The 15,358-nt window shown below is 25.7% G+C and overlaps 1 protein-coding gene across 3 annotated transcripts in view; it reads left to right on the top strand.

The window, feature by feature from the left end:
• The first annotated feature begins 1,147 nt into the window (after positions 1–1,147).
• Positions 1,148–15,358, top strand: part of LOC145835807 (uncharacterized) — a 50,599-nt gene continuing 36,388 nt past the window's right edge. For 2 of the 3 annotated variants that reach the window (XM_082943526.1, XM_082943527.1), the window contains exons 1-7: positions 1,148–1,308; positions 1,931–2,091; positions 3,755–3,922; positions 4,178–4,349; positions 4,828–4,931; positions 5,035–5,140; positions 5,618–5,790. In XM_082943526.1, the coding sequence (XP_082799652.1) occupies positions 1,215–1,308; positions 1,931–2,091; positions 3,755–3,922; positions 4,178–4,349; positions 4,828–4,931; positions 5,035–5,140; positions 5,618–5,790 (978 nt within the window). In that variant the 5' untranslated portion in view covers positions 1,148–1,214. Of the gene's footprint in view, positions 1,309–1,930; positions 2,092–3,754; positions 3,923–4,177; positions 4,350–4,827; positions 4,932–5,034; positions 5,141–5,617; positions 5,791–15,358 lie in introns of those variants that run through there. The other variant, XM_082943528.1, reaches the window with a different exon arrangement.

Genomic DNA, 15,358 nt, shown 5'->3' with positions numbered 1-15,358 from the left:
TAATACAAACTATAGTCATTGAAATAAGTAGTATAGCGAGTTCTAAAAATAATCAACAAAAGTTTAAACAAAAAAAATGTTAAAATGAAAATTTATTAAGATTAAAAAGGAATATGAAGTATAATCAAAAATTCAGTTTGAAAAGTTGAGCAAAAACGTATAATCAATCTGATAGATAAAGGAAATTTTATATTTGCATTTTTATTCAATCCCTATTAGTATTTTTATGAAAAATTTAGAAATTAGAAGTTTTATCACTTCATATAAAAACTTTTAAATGATACTTATCGTTTAACAAAATTTTCTAAAAAATTATAAGCGCATAATTATAAAACACGTTTTATGATTTTATATTTTAACAAACTAACAAATTAATTAAAATAACAAAATAAAAAAACTTGATGCTCAAAAATATGGTCAAAGAACTCGATGTATAATAAAATCTTTAGGTCACTGTTCTACACGTTACTCATTTCCTATTATTTTTTTGGACTATATAGAAATTATTACTATCATTTCTGACATTCTTAATAAAGTTTTACGAAAAATAAAGAAAGAAATAAAAACTTTCTTACAGTAAACGCCGTATTAGTTCAGCTTATGTCAATATTTTGTTTTGTTGTCTGTTTTTGAAGTTACTTTACAGATTTTTAGTACAAAATTTAACGAGAGATACCAGAAGCATAAAATATTTTCACAGCAAAAAAAAGTTTTTATAATAAATTTTAAAAAGGAAAAAAAAAACTATTTCGATTATAATAAATACGGTTTTTACAAACAGTAAAATTACTTTAAAACTAGACGAAAAAGGCTATATTAATATAATTTTAAATAAACTTTCAACGAATCACTAGTAATAAAAAGTTTTAAAAGTTAAAATTAGTAAACAGTTTATATTTTTAAGTATATATAAAATGATTATTTAGCTTGTTTTCGGTAATGTTATTAGTTTTTATAATTTGTTTTATATTAGTCACAAAACCGAAAAGCATATAAGAACCATAAAAAAAAGTTTTGTACTATAAATGAAGTTGAAGTAATGCGTAATTGAAAAGCTATACCTTTACTTTCTCCACTATATACGTTTGCTGCATAGACAGCTTAAATAATTTACTGACGAGGTAATTTACAGCGTTATATAGTGTTTTCAGTCTAAATATAAAAGTTTGAAAAATGTTAGAATAATACTTTTTAAATCTTCATTTTAGATCAGAATGTGTTCAAAATCTTGTTTTTTCTTTTTTTTTCTTAAAATATACTTTTATACTGGATATTGTGAAAGAAATATTGAGCAACATTTTTTTAATGGTGAGGCAACTTATATATACTTTAGAGTAAACAATGATGCAGTAAATCTTATAAACATTTACAGCGTCTTTCGTTTAGTAGCAACAAAACTATTCCTTGCTTAAAAATCTTTTTATAAAAGAAGTTTTCAACTTAATAAGCATATCCTAAAGTTTCTAATATCATTTTTTACTAGTTTGTATACTAAGTGTAAATAATATTTGTTTATTGAGTACAGTTTTTAAAACAGACATACATAAGTAGTACTTATTAAGTACTTATTTTATGATTTCTAAAACTAATCACCCGATATAAGTATGTCAACTCAAATTAACTCTAAAATATAAAGTAAATTTTTAAATAATAACTTTCAATAACACTTTTATAAATATGGTTAAAAGTTTTACAGCTTCGTAAAATATATACTTTACAATGAAGTTAAGTTACCTGAAAGTAAATAAAAAAATTTAGCTAAATTGCACAAATGTTATGACTTTTTCTAATCTTAATTGTGAAAAAATACTTATAATTTTTGTCTAAATCTTAGTTTTTATTTAAGATGCACTATGTTATAAACAACGTTTAGCTCAAAAGTTGCTTATAGCCAAAACTAAAATTTTTGTCAATATAGAAACATTTACAGACGCATTTCAATGCACTCATAAGAATAGTGAATTAAAATATCGATCTTCTTGGCCATTTCTTTTATCTTGTTTGCCTCACATTAAGCAATACTTCTATTTCGATCTATTTCAAAAAAATGAAAATGGAACATTTCCTTCAATGAATGAGCTATTTGTTGAGGTTTATTTACTTTTTATACTTTAAAAATTTAGTTTAAAGGCTTACATTTTACTGTCTTAGCAAATAGTTTTAATATTAGGCTATTAAAGTATTCATATATTTTATTTATTCAAAATATAGCTACATTAGTAAGAACTAGTACCTTCAAATTACTTTTAAGTTTAAATAAAAAAATACTTTTAAAAAGTACAGAACTATAAAACTATTTTACGCAAAACAATATAAATACATGTATCACTTATTGAACAGTTATATGAATTATTGAGTTAACTTGTACCATACAACTGTCAAAAGTTTTTTAACACTTTCAAAAACACAAATGTAAAGAAAGTTTAATAGCTTTAATAACAAACCTTTTAGTTTTTTAAACTTGTAATTGAATATGTTGGTAAACCAAAGTTTTTTTTTAACTATGAATTATATTTATATATGTAGTAAATTATGTCAAGTAGATAATAACGTGATACAATTATTGTAAATAACTACACTTTAAGTACTATAAAAAAACTAAACTTACCAGTCACTAAAAATTTATTATGAAGTTTTTTTAAATCATATAACAAGTACATTCCTAGACAAAAATGCTTACTGCAAACAAAAAATACCTCGAGAAATAAAATACTCTTAATGTTTCAAAATGTTCAATTATTTTTCTTATATATTTAAACATTTTAGATAATTATACGCTTGCTTAGCTAGCAGAATTATTAGCCGATAAAAAAACAACTTTTGAGATAAAAGAGACCAAAGTTGGTAAACTTAATAAGCTAATCATTAAAGGAGCAAACAAAATACGTAAAAAAAATGTTTCACTTAAAATATTTCTTTTCCTTTTATTTTTAAGTGATCTTTTCCAGTTTTTACAGTGAGTCCTTAACTAGTACTTAAATCTTTTCAATACAAGAATTTTACTTATTTTATAATAATAACTTTATTAATGAAAAACCGCTTACTTTGTTGCTTTTTTTATCCAAATTATTTAAGTTTTTGCTGCTTTTAAAACTTCAACGTTCATATTTTTTAAGCTATATAAGGAATGTTTCCTAAAATTTTTAGGTCTTTAACTAAAAAAAAGAAGGATAAAATTTATTTTTAGTAAACTTTTAATTTTTTAATTAAATTGAATATTCAAAATTTGTGGTCCAAACGTTTGTTTCTTAAGTTTCTCAGAAACTATAAAATCTTAAAAGTTAAAAAAAAGATCAATTCTAATTAAACTGACTTGTAGTTTAAACTTAAATCCTTTATATAAGTGACAATGTTAGTTTAAATTATTTTCAGTTCCCTATGGCCTTCAGTAAATATTTTTCAACTAAATGCCGTTAACAGATTTGACTTTAAAAATTTTCGGTTATTTTTAATGTGTCTAGACTTTCTTGATAAGTTATAGTGTATAAACTTTGAAAAATATTTATAGTTTTCTGTTAATAAATTTTGGATAATATACGGTCGATAAAAAAAAACTGTAAGAACTTCTAAAAATTAAAGTGCTTTAGTTTTTACTACTTACTTGACTCATTTTTTCTTTTGTTTATTTTTAATGTTAAAGTTTGTATTGTCTTAATTTTTATCTTTTTAAATTTTTTGACTTTTTTTAATTTTAATTTTCATATGGTCTTTAACTATAATTTAAAAAAGCGTAACATATCTTTTTCACTAACAGTGTTTAATACAAAATGCGGAAACAAAGAGAGTTGTATTTAATACTTCAAAACCATTCTCTAGCTATCCATTTGATAAAAAGATAAAAAGAAAAAATCTTCAAGGTTTAGTTTTTATAGTTGAAAACAAAACCAACGAGAAAAACAAAACATTCATTTTGTTCACAAAAGTAGGTGTCAAAATTGTAAGAATATAGTTTAAAACTAGTTATAGTTTTGAGATTATTTTTTAAGATTAATTAAATTATATTTCTATTAAAATTTTAACTAAAGTTAAGTAAATTTAATTATTCGAACTTCATACTAACATTTTACCGGCAAATCACGTTTGCAAAATAATTTTAGCAAAAATTTTATTTTTCAATTGTAATACCAACTTTTCGAAATTAAATTAACTTTCACCTATCTATGAAAAAATTAAATAGGTAAGGATATTGAAAAAATGTTTTGTTGAGAAAGTAAAAGTTGTTTTTACAACTGAAACTAGTTCTCTTTGTAAAAGTCAAACAAGTTTAAGCAATGAAAGATATATTTACAATGTTACTAAACATATTTATAAGAAAAAAGTTGGAAGTAGCCTTCAATTTACGTCTTTAAGTTAGTCGATTTTTTCTACTGTTTGCTTTATAGAAAAGGAGAATACTTTTAGTTAAATTAAAAATAAATTTAACTTTATTTAGCAGTAAATAGGTTTAACCATGTTTTCAAGCATCTTAGAATAACACTTTACAAACTAAAAAAACAATTTTCTACCCCATTAAGGTTTGCATCAAAAAATATCTTTCATAAACAAGTTTTAAGTTTGTATAAATACCGTGTAAAACAAAATTAAAAGAAATAAAAGTTAAAAAATGGTTTACCAGACTATTAATTCTACTTGTAGTTTATATTTACATTTAACATAACAAGAATTTGTATTGTTTTACTTATGATATAGACATTTTAAGTTTTAGTTATTATAAGTTGTGCAAATAACATAAATAAAATGAGTAGACAATTTAACTAGCTTACCCTATATAACTTTATTAATTCACAAAAGTTATGATAAAAAACGTTATAAAACACATTTAAACAGACCCTATAGGTGACAGTGCATCAATTTTAAGAGAGTGCAGCTTTATATACTTCAATATAAAGTCAAGATTGATTCACAACTGTAAAAAAAAGTACCCTTTTAAGGTAAAATTATTTAAGTTGACACTAAATTTAAACCTTTATTTTTTATATCTTTCTATGGAATTTAAAAAAAACTTAAAAAGTGTTTAAACTTTTTTTCATTTAGCTTATCATACCAAAAATAACATATGATGAAGTTGGCATATATGTCTACAAAGCTTATTATAACTTATCCAGCTGGACAATTCATTCATTTGGAGTTTGTGTTTACGGTAGCTGAACTTTATTATTTAACACACTTTTGTTACATAATGTAGTTTGAAATACAATAAATTTACAATATATTATTTCTAATAGCTTTTAAGTGAACAAACTTTTGCCCAATGAGGTCATCAGTACTTAAACTAACTTCTTATTCAAATAGAATAATGTACTGATTCTCCTTTTTGAGTAGAGATCTCTGCTTATTTTTTAACATCAAACATATATTACAAAAAAAAAATATTGATATTGTAGTTAAATTGAACAAATTTCTATTTAAACTTAATTTTTTTCAAAAATTAAAACTTAAAATTATGAGTACACTTTATCAATCTTTATAGTGATCTGCTGGAAGATGCAGTATGCACCTTTTAGATAAAAATTAACAGTTTTAAAAAGTGTTCATGTTTTGTTAATGTTCCTTTTAGTTTATAATTTGCATTGAAATTACTTTTTGTACTCATAACTAGATTTTTAAAATTTTCCAGAAAAAAGTCATCAAAAAGAAACGTTTATAATGTGTGAAAAGTCTGAATACAAAATTGAAACCAATAAAAATTTTACAATAAACTGTCAAGTTCGCGGAAACTTTATTAAAACATTTTACACTCCAAGTATTATACTGTCAAAGTTAGAAACAAAAAGCCTTAAGAAACTTATTGTAAGTTTTTCTAAAAGCAAATTTAAACAATATTGTAGTTTAAATGTCTTTTTTTTTTTTGTTTAAGCTGTTTAATTTTTTAAAGATTAAAACTGAGGTGTACCCTAAACAGCAGTTCTTGCATTATATTTTGTTTATATTTTCGTTTTAATTAGTATTTGTTTAGTTAATAATAGTCACGTGTAAGTCTTGACAAATTTCAAATTAAAAGAAAAAAAGAATAGTTTTTTTTAAATAAGAAAAAAAAATTGTTGGTAATGTGAAAAAAAGAGTACATAGTGAATTATATCTATCTCTGAATCTAAATAATTTTGACAATAAAAAATCCATTAGATTTATTAGTGGAAGCTTGTAATTACGTCACAATATAGCATTTGATTTAAAAAAAGATGTACTGTATTATACCACAGATGTTTTTGTGTTAAAACTTTATTCCGACTGTCGGCGTTTCACTACTCTCAAATAAATTTAAGAATAGATCTACGGTGTCTATAAAGTATTAACACACATTAGAAAAAAAGCATGTATAATTATGTATAGTGTTTATGTGGAATAAAAACATAAAATTATAAAATTGTATACAAAAAACACAAATTTAATAAAAGCAAACACTAACCTCAAAAAGCTCTAAGAATAGGCAAGTTTTTATAATGAAAATTAAATTGAGTTGTACAGAAATGTTACGTCATAATAAATTTAACAAATTGATCAATAATTTATGCAGCTTAAAAACGTGAAGTATTTAATTTGCAAGTGTTTGTGATTGTAAATGTGGATGTTGTGAAATAAATAAGTACAAAAGTAGACAAAATTATTTAAAGTAGAATCGTCGGTTGTGGGGACAAATCTTCGATAAATCTTGCCGCTTATTCAGAAGTAGGTCTTTATCTTCTGCTGCAATTACTGCTCTTTCTGTATTGCAAGTTAGGCAAATTCTACTTACTCCGTTGGATGCATGTTTGATCTTTGAAACAATACTCCACTCCATATTTGGCCTTTTACCGTAAATGTGAAATTAGCTCCAGACATAATCCGATAAACGCGTGCTTTGTTTTTTATTTATATTTTAAAAAGTATGTTTATGGTTGGCATATCTATCATTGAAACTGCCTGCTGTACTTCCGATATAAATTTTATCTGGGCCCTTACTTTCAACTTTAACTTTATAAATTACATTTAATTAAACAATTACGTTTTAATGGGCAGTTATCTTTATTTATTTTACGGCAATTACATTTTTTAGGCATATTACTTAACTTATAAATATTAGGCTTAGTTGGTTTTGAATATTTATTTATAGTTTTATTATTATGCATTTTACTTATACTTTTAGCGCTATTATCACTTACTTGTTCTAAGATTTCTTTTATCATTTTAGAAATTCTAGTTATACGTTGATTATTATAATCTACACTATTGTTAGTACTATTGATATGAATATTTTCATTTTCATTAATATTTAAATTATTGTTACAGCTTATACCTTTAATATTTAAAGTTTTAATATGTTTTACATTATTGTTACCATAATCAAAATTACAACTATTAGGATTATCATCATTACTACTGTTATTATCACTACTATTAAAACTATTATTTTTATTATTACTGTTATTATTAATATGATTAGTTTAATTAGAAATATTATGTATATCTACGTTATTACTAACTTTATTACTAGACTTATTATTTGTATTAGCTTTGATATGTCTATTTTTAAAGTTTAAAATTACTGTTTTGTTGTGCAATTGTATTAAAGTTTTAACATTACTCATGCAACTAAGAAATTTTAACTGTCTTTCTATAAAAAATTTTATTATAAAAGTTGCTATCGGGGAAGTGTTTATCGACTAGCTTTAAAAACTCTTTACCTAAGTTTATATTAACTGAAGAGCAATATGGAGGACTATACCACATTATATGTCGGTTACGCGGTTTTTTTTCGTTTTTTATCTACATCTAATTTTTCATACTTTAATTTACATTTAAAACTTCGATTTTTTAATTCAGTTTCGTACGGTGCTTTTATTGTGTTAAATATCCTTTCATTCGAAGAGAAGGTACTTAAACGTTTTTGTGTCATTACCGGGAGGCATTTTTTACATGATAAGGGTGGTCAGAATTAGTATTAATAAAGTTTAATAAAGAATTGGGTTTACGGTACGGACGGTAAGTATTATTAGATAAATCTAAAGTTACATCTAAAAAATTCGTTTTTTGCGCTTCTATTTCTAAAGTTATTTTTAAACCGATATCAGACATCAATCTAAACGTTGACTTTTTAATCTTTTCGTAAACAAGAGGTTTTGAATGATCAATGACACCGAGTCCATCATCTCTATACAATCCACAATTATCAAAAATACTTTTGAGTTTATCTAGAATGTATAACCCTACAAGATCGCATACCTCCGCTCCATGAAAACTACCCATTGGTATATCAAAAAACTATCGGTATCATTTTTAATGTCTGTATCTGATTTATTGAAATCAGAAAATTGGGATGCATAATCTAGTGCGTTAATAAGTGCGCTTTTGTAATAGACGGAAAAAATTGGACAATATCAAAGCTAATAAAACGCTTACTACTTTTATTGTTAATATTGTTAAATTATTGTAATAGTTCACCAGTATTTTTCCATTGGATTAGACTAGTGGCTGTTCTTACGTCTTTAATTATACTAGTTAACATTTGTTTAGATATTTTACCAATATGCGTTTTACTTTTACTTATTAGTCTGCACTTGACTGTTGCAGGAAAATTATCTTTATGATCCTTTACTGTTATATACGCTTGCGATCTTTCTAATTTAGGTATACGTTTACCAGTAATATTATTTTCATTTAAAAGTTCTTGTGCACGGGAGTCTATCGTATCAGCCGGATTGTTGGTACATTTTTTATAGTTTTTTGTGATATTGTCTAAAAGTAACTTTTCATAATTTTTTGGACTGATTTTATATAAATTATTAGTTTTGTCTGCAAAAATAACGAGTTTATTAAACTTTTTTTTAGAATTAATCCTGTTACGTAAATTATATTGAAAGTTATTAGTTTTACCGGGTTAAGTTTAATTTTATTGATTAAATGGTATTAATTTTACACAGATTGGTGCCGACTTTTTAGTCGGGAAAGGCAAAGATTTACTTATTGTACTTAATTTACTTGTGTTCAAATGAGCATCAGAATTATCGGCAACATAGTTTGTTTTTTTACACAACTTTTGTTCGTAATAAAATGCACGCCATCTCATCTTTTGGATGAGGGCGTTAGATTGTTTCATTACACAAACGCCCCCATCGTAATAAAGCGTAATGAAACAATCTAACGACCTCATCCAAAAGATGAGATGGCGTGCATTTTATTACGAAACAAAAGTTGTGTAAAAAACAAACTATGTTGCCGATAATTCTGATGCTCATTTGAACACAAGTAAATCAAGTACAATAAGTAAATCTTTGCCTTTACCGACTAAAAAGTCGGCACCAATCTGTGTAAAATTAATACCATTTGAATCTGAATTGATTGATTTAATTAATAAAATTGAACTTAAACCCGGTAAAACTAATAACTTTCTATATAATTTACGTAACAGGATTAATTCTATAAATAAGTCAACAAACTTGTTATTTTTGCAGACAAAACTAATAATTTATATAAAATCAGTACAAAAATTTATGAAAAGTTACTTTTAGACAATATCACAAAAAACTATAAAAAATGTACCAACAATCCGGCTGATACGATAGACTCCCGTGCACAAGAACTTTTAAATGAAAATAATATTACTGGTAAACGTATACCTAGGTTATAAAGATAGCAAGCAAGTAAAAGTAAAACGCATATTGGTAAAATATCTAAACAAATGTTAACTAGTATAATTAAAGACGTAAGAACAGCCACTAGTCTAATCCAATGGAAAAATACTGGTGAACTATTACAATAGTTTAACAACATTAACAATAAAAGTAGTAAGCGTTTTATTAGCTTTGATATTGTCCAATTTTATCCGTCTATTACAAAAGCGCACTTATTAACGCACTAGATTATGCATCCCAATTTTCTGATTTCAATAAATCAGATACAGACATTATATTCCATTCGTGTGACTCTTTACTTTTTTCGGGTGATGATGTATGGAAGAAAAATGATACCGATAGTTTTTTGATATACCAATGGGTAGTTTTCATGGAGCGGAGGTATGCGATCTTGTAGGGTTATACATTCTAGATAAACTCAAAAGTATTTTTGATAATTGTGGATTGTATAGAGATGATGGACTCGGTGTCATTGATCATTCAAAACCTCTTGTTTACGAAAAGATTAAAAAGTCAACGTTTAGATTGATGTCTGATATCGGTTTAAAAATAACTTTAGAAATAGAAGCGCAAAAAACGAATTTTTTAGATGTAACTTTAGATTTATCTAATAATACTTACCGTCCGTACCGTAAACCCAATTCTTTATTAAACTTTATTAATACTAATTCTGACCACCCTTATCATGTAAAAAATGCCTCCCGGTAATGACACAAAAACGTTTAAGTACCTTCTCTTCGAATGAAAGAATATTTAACACAATAAACGCACCGTACGAAACTGAATTAAAAAATCGAAGTTTTAAATGTAAATTAAAGTATGAAAAATTAGATGTAGATAAAAAACGAAAAAAACCGCGTAACCGACATATAATGTGGTATAGTCCTCCATATTGCTCTTCAGTTAATATAAACTTAGGTAAAGAGTTTTTAAAGCTAGTCGATAAACACTTCCCCGATAGCAACTTTTATAATAAAATTCTTTATAGAAAGACAGTTAAAATTTCTTTTAGTTGCATGAGTAATGTTAAAACTTTAATACAATTGCACAACAAAACAGTAATTTTAAACTTTAAAAATAGACATATCAAAGCTAATACAAATAATAAGTCTAGTAATAAAGTTAGTAATAACGTAGATATACATAATATTTCTAATTAAACTAATCATATTAATAATAACAGTAATAATAAAAATAATAGTTTTAATAGTAGTGATAATAACAGTAGTAATGATGATAATCCTAATAGTGGTAATTTTAATTATGGTAACAATAATGTAAAACATATTAAAACTTTAAATATTAAAGGTATAAGCTGTAACAATAATTTAAATATTAATGAAAATGAAAATATTCATATCAATAGTACTAACAATAGTGTAGATTATAATAATCAACGTATAACTAGAATTTCTAAAATGATAAAAGAAATCTTAGAACAAGTAAGTAATAATAGCGCTAAAAGTATAAGTAAAATGCATAATAATAAAACTATAAATAAATATTCAAAACCAACTAAGCCTAATATTTATAAGTTAAGTAATATGCCTAAAAAATGTAATTGCCGTAAAATAAATAAAGATAACTGCCCATTAAAACGTAATTGTTTAATTAAATGTAATTTATAAAGTTAAAGTTGAAAGTAAGGGCCCAGATAAAACTTATATCGGAAGTACAGCAGGCAGTTTCAATGATAGATATGCCAACCATAAACATACTTTTTAAAATATAAATAAAAAACAAAGCACGCGTTTATCGGATTATGTCTGGAGCTAATTTCACATTTACGGTAAAAGGCCAAATATGGAGTGGAGTATTGTTTCAAAGATCAAACATGCATCCAACGGAGTAAGTAGAATTTGCCCAACTTGCAATACAGAAAGAGCAGTAATTGCAGCAGAAGATAAAGACCTACTTCTGAATAAGCGGCAAGGTTTATCGAATATTTGTCCCCACAACCGACGATTCTCCTTAAATAACTCTGTCTACTTATGTACTTATTTATTTCACAACATCCACATTAACAATCACAAACACTTGCAAATTAAATACTTCACGTTTTTAAGCTGCATAAATTATTGATCAATTTGTTAAATTTATTATGACGTAACATTTCTGTACAACTCAATTTAATTTTCATTATAAAAACTTGCCTATTCTTAGAGCTTTTTGAGGTTAGTGTTTGCTTTTATTAAATTTGTGTTTTTTGTATACAATTTTATAATTTTATGTTTTTATTCCACATAAACACTATACATAATTATACATGCTTTTTTTCTAATGTGTGTTAATACTTTATAGACACCGTAGATCTATTCTTAAATTTATTTGAGAGCAGTGAAACGCCGTTAGTCGGAATAAAGTTTTAACACAAAAACATCTGTGGTATATATTCCGATAAGCTTAGCTTATCAGGATCTCTAGGATTTAACGCCTTTTAACGTTACATCTTATGTACTGTATTATAGTTTAGTTTACTATTTGCAAGAGTTTGATTGTTTACAAGCCAACTAATTATAAATATGTTTGTTTAATAATAGTTCAACTTTGTCGTATTCAGCTTAAGAAGTTTATTTTTTTTAACCTTAAAATGAATCAATTTTAACAAATCGCCTACTAGTTTTAAAATTTATATCAAATTATTAGTCGTACTTTGTTTGTTTTCACACCTAATAGCCAGTTTTATTTTGAGTCTAGCCCAAATTTTTCTTTCTTGTTTACCTTAAATTTTACAGATTTTATTAATCAACTAAAAATCTTATTTAAAAATATTGTTAAAAAAGTAAAACATTGTTTTATTAATAAAATTAAAAAATAGAAGTGGTAAGTTTTACTGCAAATTATATAGAATTCTTTTTGTTAATGGTTCTGCTTCAAAAAAATCACAACTAGTTAGTATTTTAAGGCCAAGGAGCAACTGTGATGTAGAATAACCTGAAAATTGTACAAAGTTTTGAAAAAGTACATATATCCCAATGTCAAATATAAAAGAAATTTCACATTAGTACGTTTAATAAAAAATACAAACCTTAATACAGACAGATTAGTTCAATTTTAATGTTAGTAGCTTAGTTAAAACCATTGAACTAATAAAAATTAGCTAAAAACAACTAAACTTGATAACTAATATTAGGCTTAATTTTTATATGTATAAGCTGTATTTTAACTTTGTTGGTATTGTTATTTCTGTATCTGTCTATTTTAGGATTAATTTAAATGAAATAACTTTTTATTTAGCTTTGTGTTATACCGCTTGTAATAAGTTTACCAAAGTTTAGATTAAAACTTTGCCGGTAAAATAATGACAATTTTACCATAAAATAATGATTATGTAAATGTTTTTTGAATTAAGAAAGTTTAAGTTTTAATAAAGTACTACAGCTGTTAATTTAGCTGTTTTTGTTAGCACGGGTCGTCACTTTAGCACGGCATCACTTTGGTACGGAGTGACACTTAGCATGGAGTGTCATTTTATCACAGTGTCACTTTAGCACTTAGTGACATTTTACCACGAAATAATTTAAAATTAAAAATTTTTATTTAAATGATGGTCAATTACTTAATAAATATAAAATTAACAAGCAAGTAAATGCAAAAATTAGTTCTAATACTTTTAAAGTATCATTAAAAATAAAAAATACGGAGTGATCGTTAAACTAAGTTGATTTATATTATCAGATATTCTCATAATAAGGTATATTTACAATTACTTGTGAATTTAAGGTAATCAGGAATTAAGATACATTCATATATATTTGTAAAATTAAGATAAGATGTAACGTTATAAGGCGTTAAATCCTGGAGATCCTGATAAGCTAAGCTTATCGGAATGTATATCACAGATGTTCTTGTGCTAAAACTTTATTCCGACTAACGGCGTTTCACTGCTCTCAAATAAATTTAAGAACAGATCTACGGAGTCTATAAAATGTTAACACACATTAGAAAAAAAGCAGAAAAAAGCATGTATAATTATGTATAGTGTTTATCTAGGTAGTAACTATAAATGGACTTTATGGTTTAAAAACAAAGTTTGGTATAAAAGCGTAAAATTATAAAATTGTCTACAAAAAAAACAAATTTAATAAAAGTAGGCACCAACCTTAAAAAGCTCTAAGAATAGGTAAATTTTAAAAATGAAAATTAAATTGAGTTGTGCAGAAATGTTACGTCATAATAATTTTAACAAATTATTCAATAATTTATACAGCTTGAAAACATGAAGTATAACTCTGTCTATTTATGTACTAATTTATTTTACAAAACTTATATATTCTTGCAAGTTTAATACTTCATGTTTTCAAGCTGTATAAATTATTGAATAATTTGTTAAAATTATTATGACGTAACATTTCTGCACAACTCAATTTAATTTTCATTTTTAAAATTTGCCTATTCTTAGAGCTTTTTAAGGTTGGTGCCTACTTTTATTAAATTTGTTTTTTTTGTAGACAATTTTATAATTTTACGCTTTTATCCCAAACTTTGTTTTTAAACCATAAAGTCCATTTATAGTTACTACCTAGATAAACACTATACATAATTATACATGCTTTTTTCTGCTTTTTTTCTAATGTGTGTTAACATTTTATAGACTCCGTAGATCTGTTCTTAAATTTATTTGAGAGCAGTGAAACGCCGTTAGTCGGAATAAAGTTTTAGCACAAGAACATCTGTGATATAAAATTAAGATATTAATTATAAATTTTAAATTTTATTAACAATACAATTTTTCACTCGCTTGAAATAAGTCAAACGAGATCTTCAGTTTTTTAAAACCTTATTCAAATAATCTTATTTAAAATATTTCTATTTGAATAAGATTTTAAACAACTGAAGATCTCGTTTGACCAGTTTCAAGCGAGTGAAACATTGTATTGTTAATAAAATTTATAATTGATCATTCTCTTTAAAATATGAAGTACACAAATTAAGATATATTCTAACTTAATTAGAAAAATAAGTATTTAAAAATATAGTTTTAAAATTTTTTATAAAATGAATGAAAGACGTTTTTGTAAAATATTTGTTGAAAAGGGTGCTAATCGACGGTCTGAAGCTGCTAGAGTTGAAGGTGACTCTCAGGCAGTACCACTTCAACTAGCGCCAGCATGCCCTCCGAGCGGACATGTTGAACCAGACCCTGCACCCAGCCGCAAGGTCGGTGTGGATCAGAGTAACTTAATGGAGTCAAATATAAATGAAGAGATGGTGACTAACGCCGAGATAGGTCATAGTGTAGATACTGTGGTAAAAAAGATATATAGTGATACTTGTAAGCAACACTCACGGTTGAGTCAGGAGCAGACAACTAGCGTGCTGATAGAAATAAGCGACCATAATAGAGATGAGTGTTTAGTTAAAGAACAGGTACTGAAACCAGAGAGAACGAGGCACTAACAGTAGCAACGTGAAAGCCAAAATTTAGCTAGAGATAAGACATTAGAAATTGAGAGAACGAGGCAACAACAAGAGCGGCTTGGAAACAAAAACTTGGAAGTTAGAAGACGCTTGAAATTATTAAATGAGAAGATAGGCAGAAAAACTGAATCTCTGCAGAGTTTAGCTCGGTTGGACCGGGAACTCCAGAAAGCAAGAGAAAGGATGAGCAGAATAAAAGTCCCCAACAGAACACACTTCTACATCAAACAAAAAGTCAAGCTCATCTGACTTTTAAGAACATAAAGTTCACCATTGTACTAAACGGTGAGCCACGTCCATTCAAACGAAATGAGGCGCCCATTAGGTCA

This window comes from Thalia democratica, chromosome 5 (genome assembly GCF_965202585.1).
Source record: "Thalia democratica chromosome 5, ktThaDemo2.hap1.1, whole genome shotgun sequence".
Taxonomy (NCBI): Eukaryota; Metazoa; Chordata; class Thaliacea; order Salpida; family Salpidae; genus Thalia; species Thalia democratica.
Note: the sequence above shows the minus strand (reverse complement) of the source record. Positions and strands in the feature narration are given on the sequence as shown.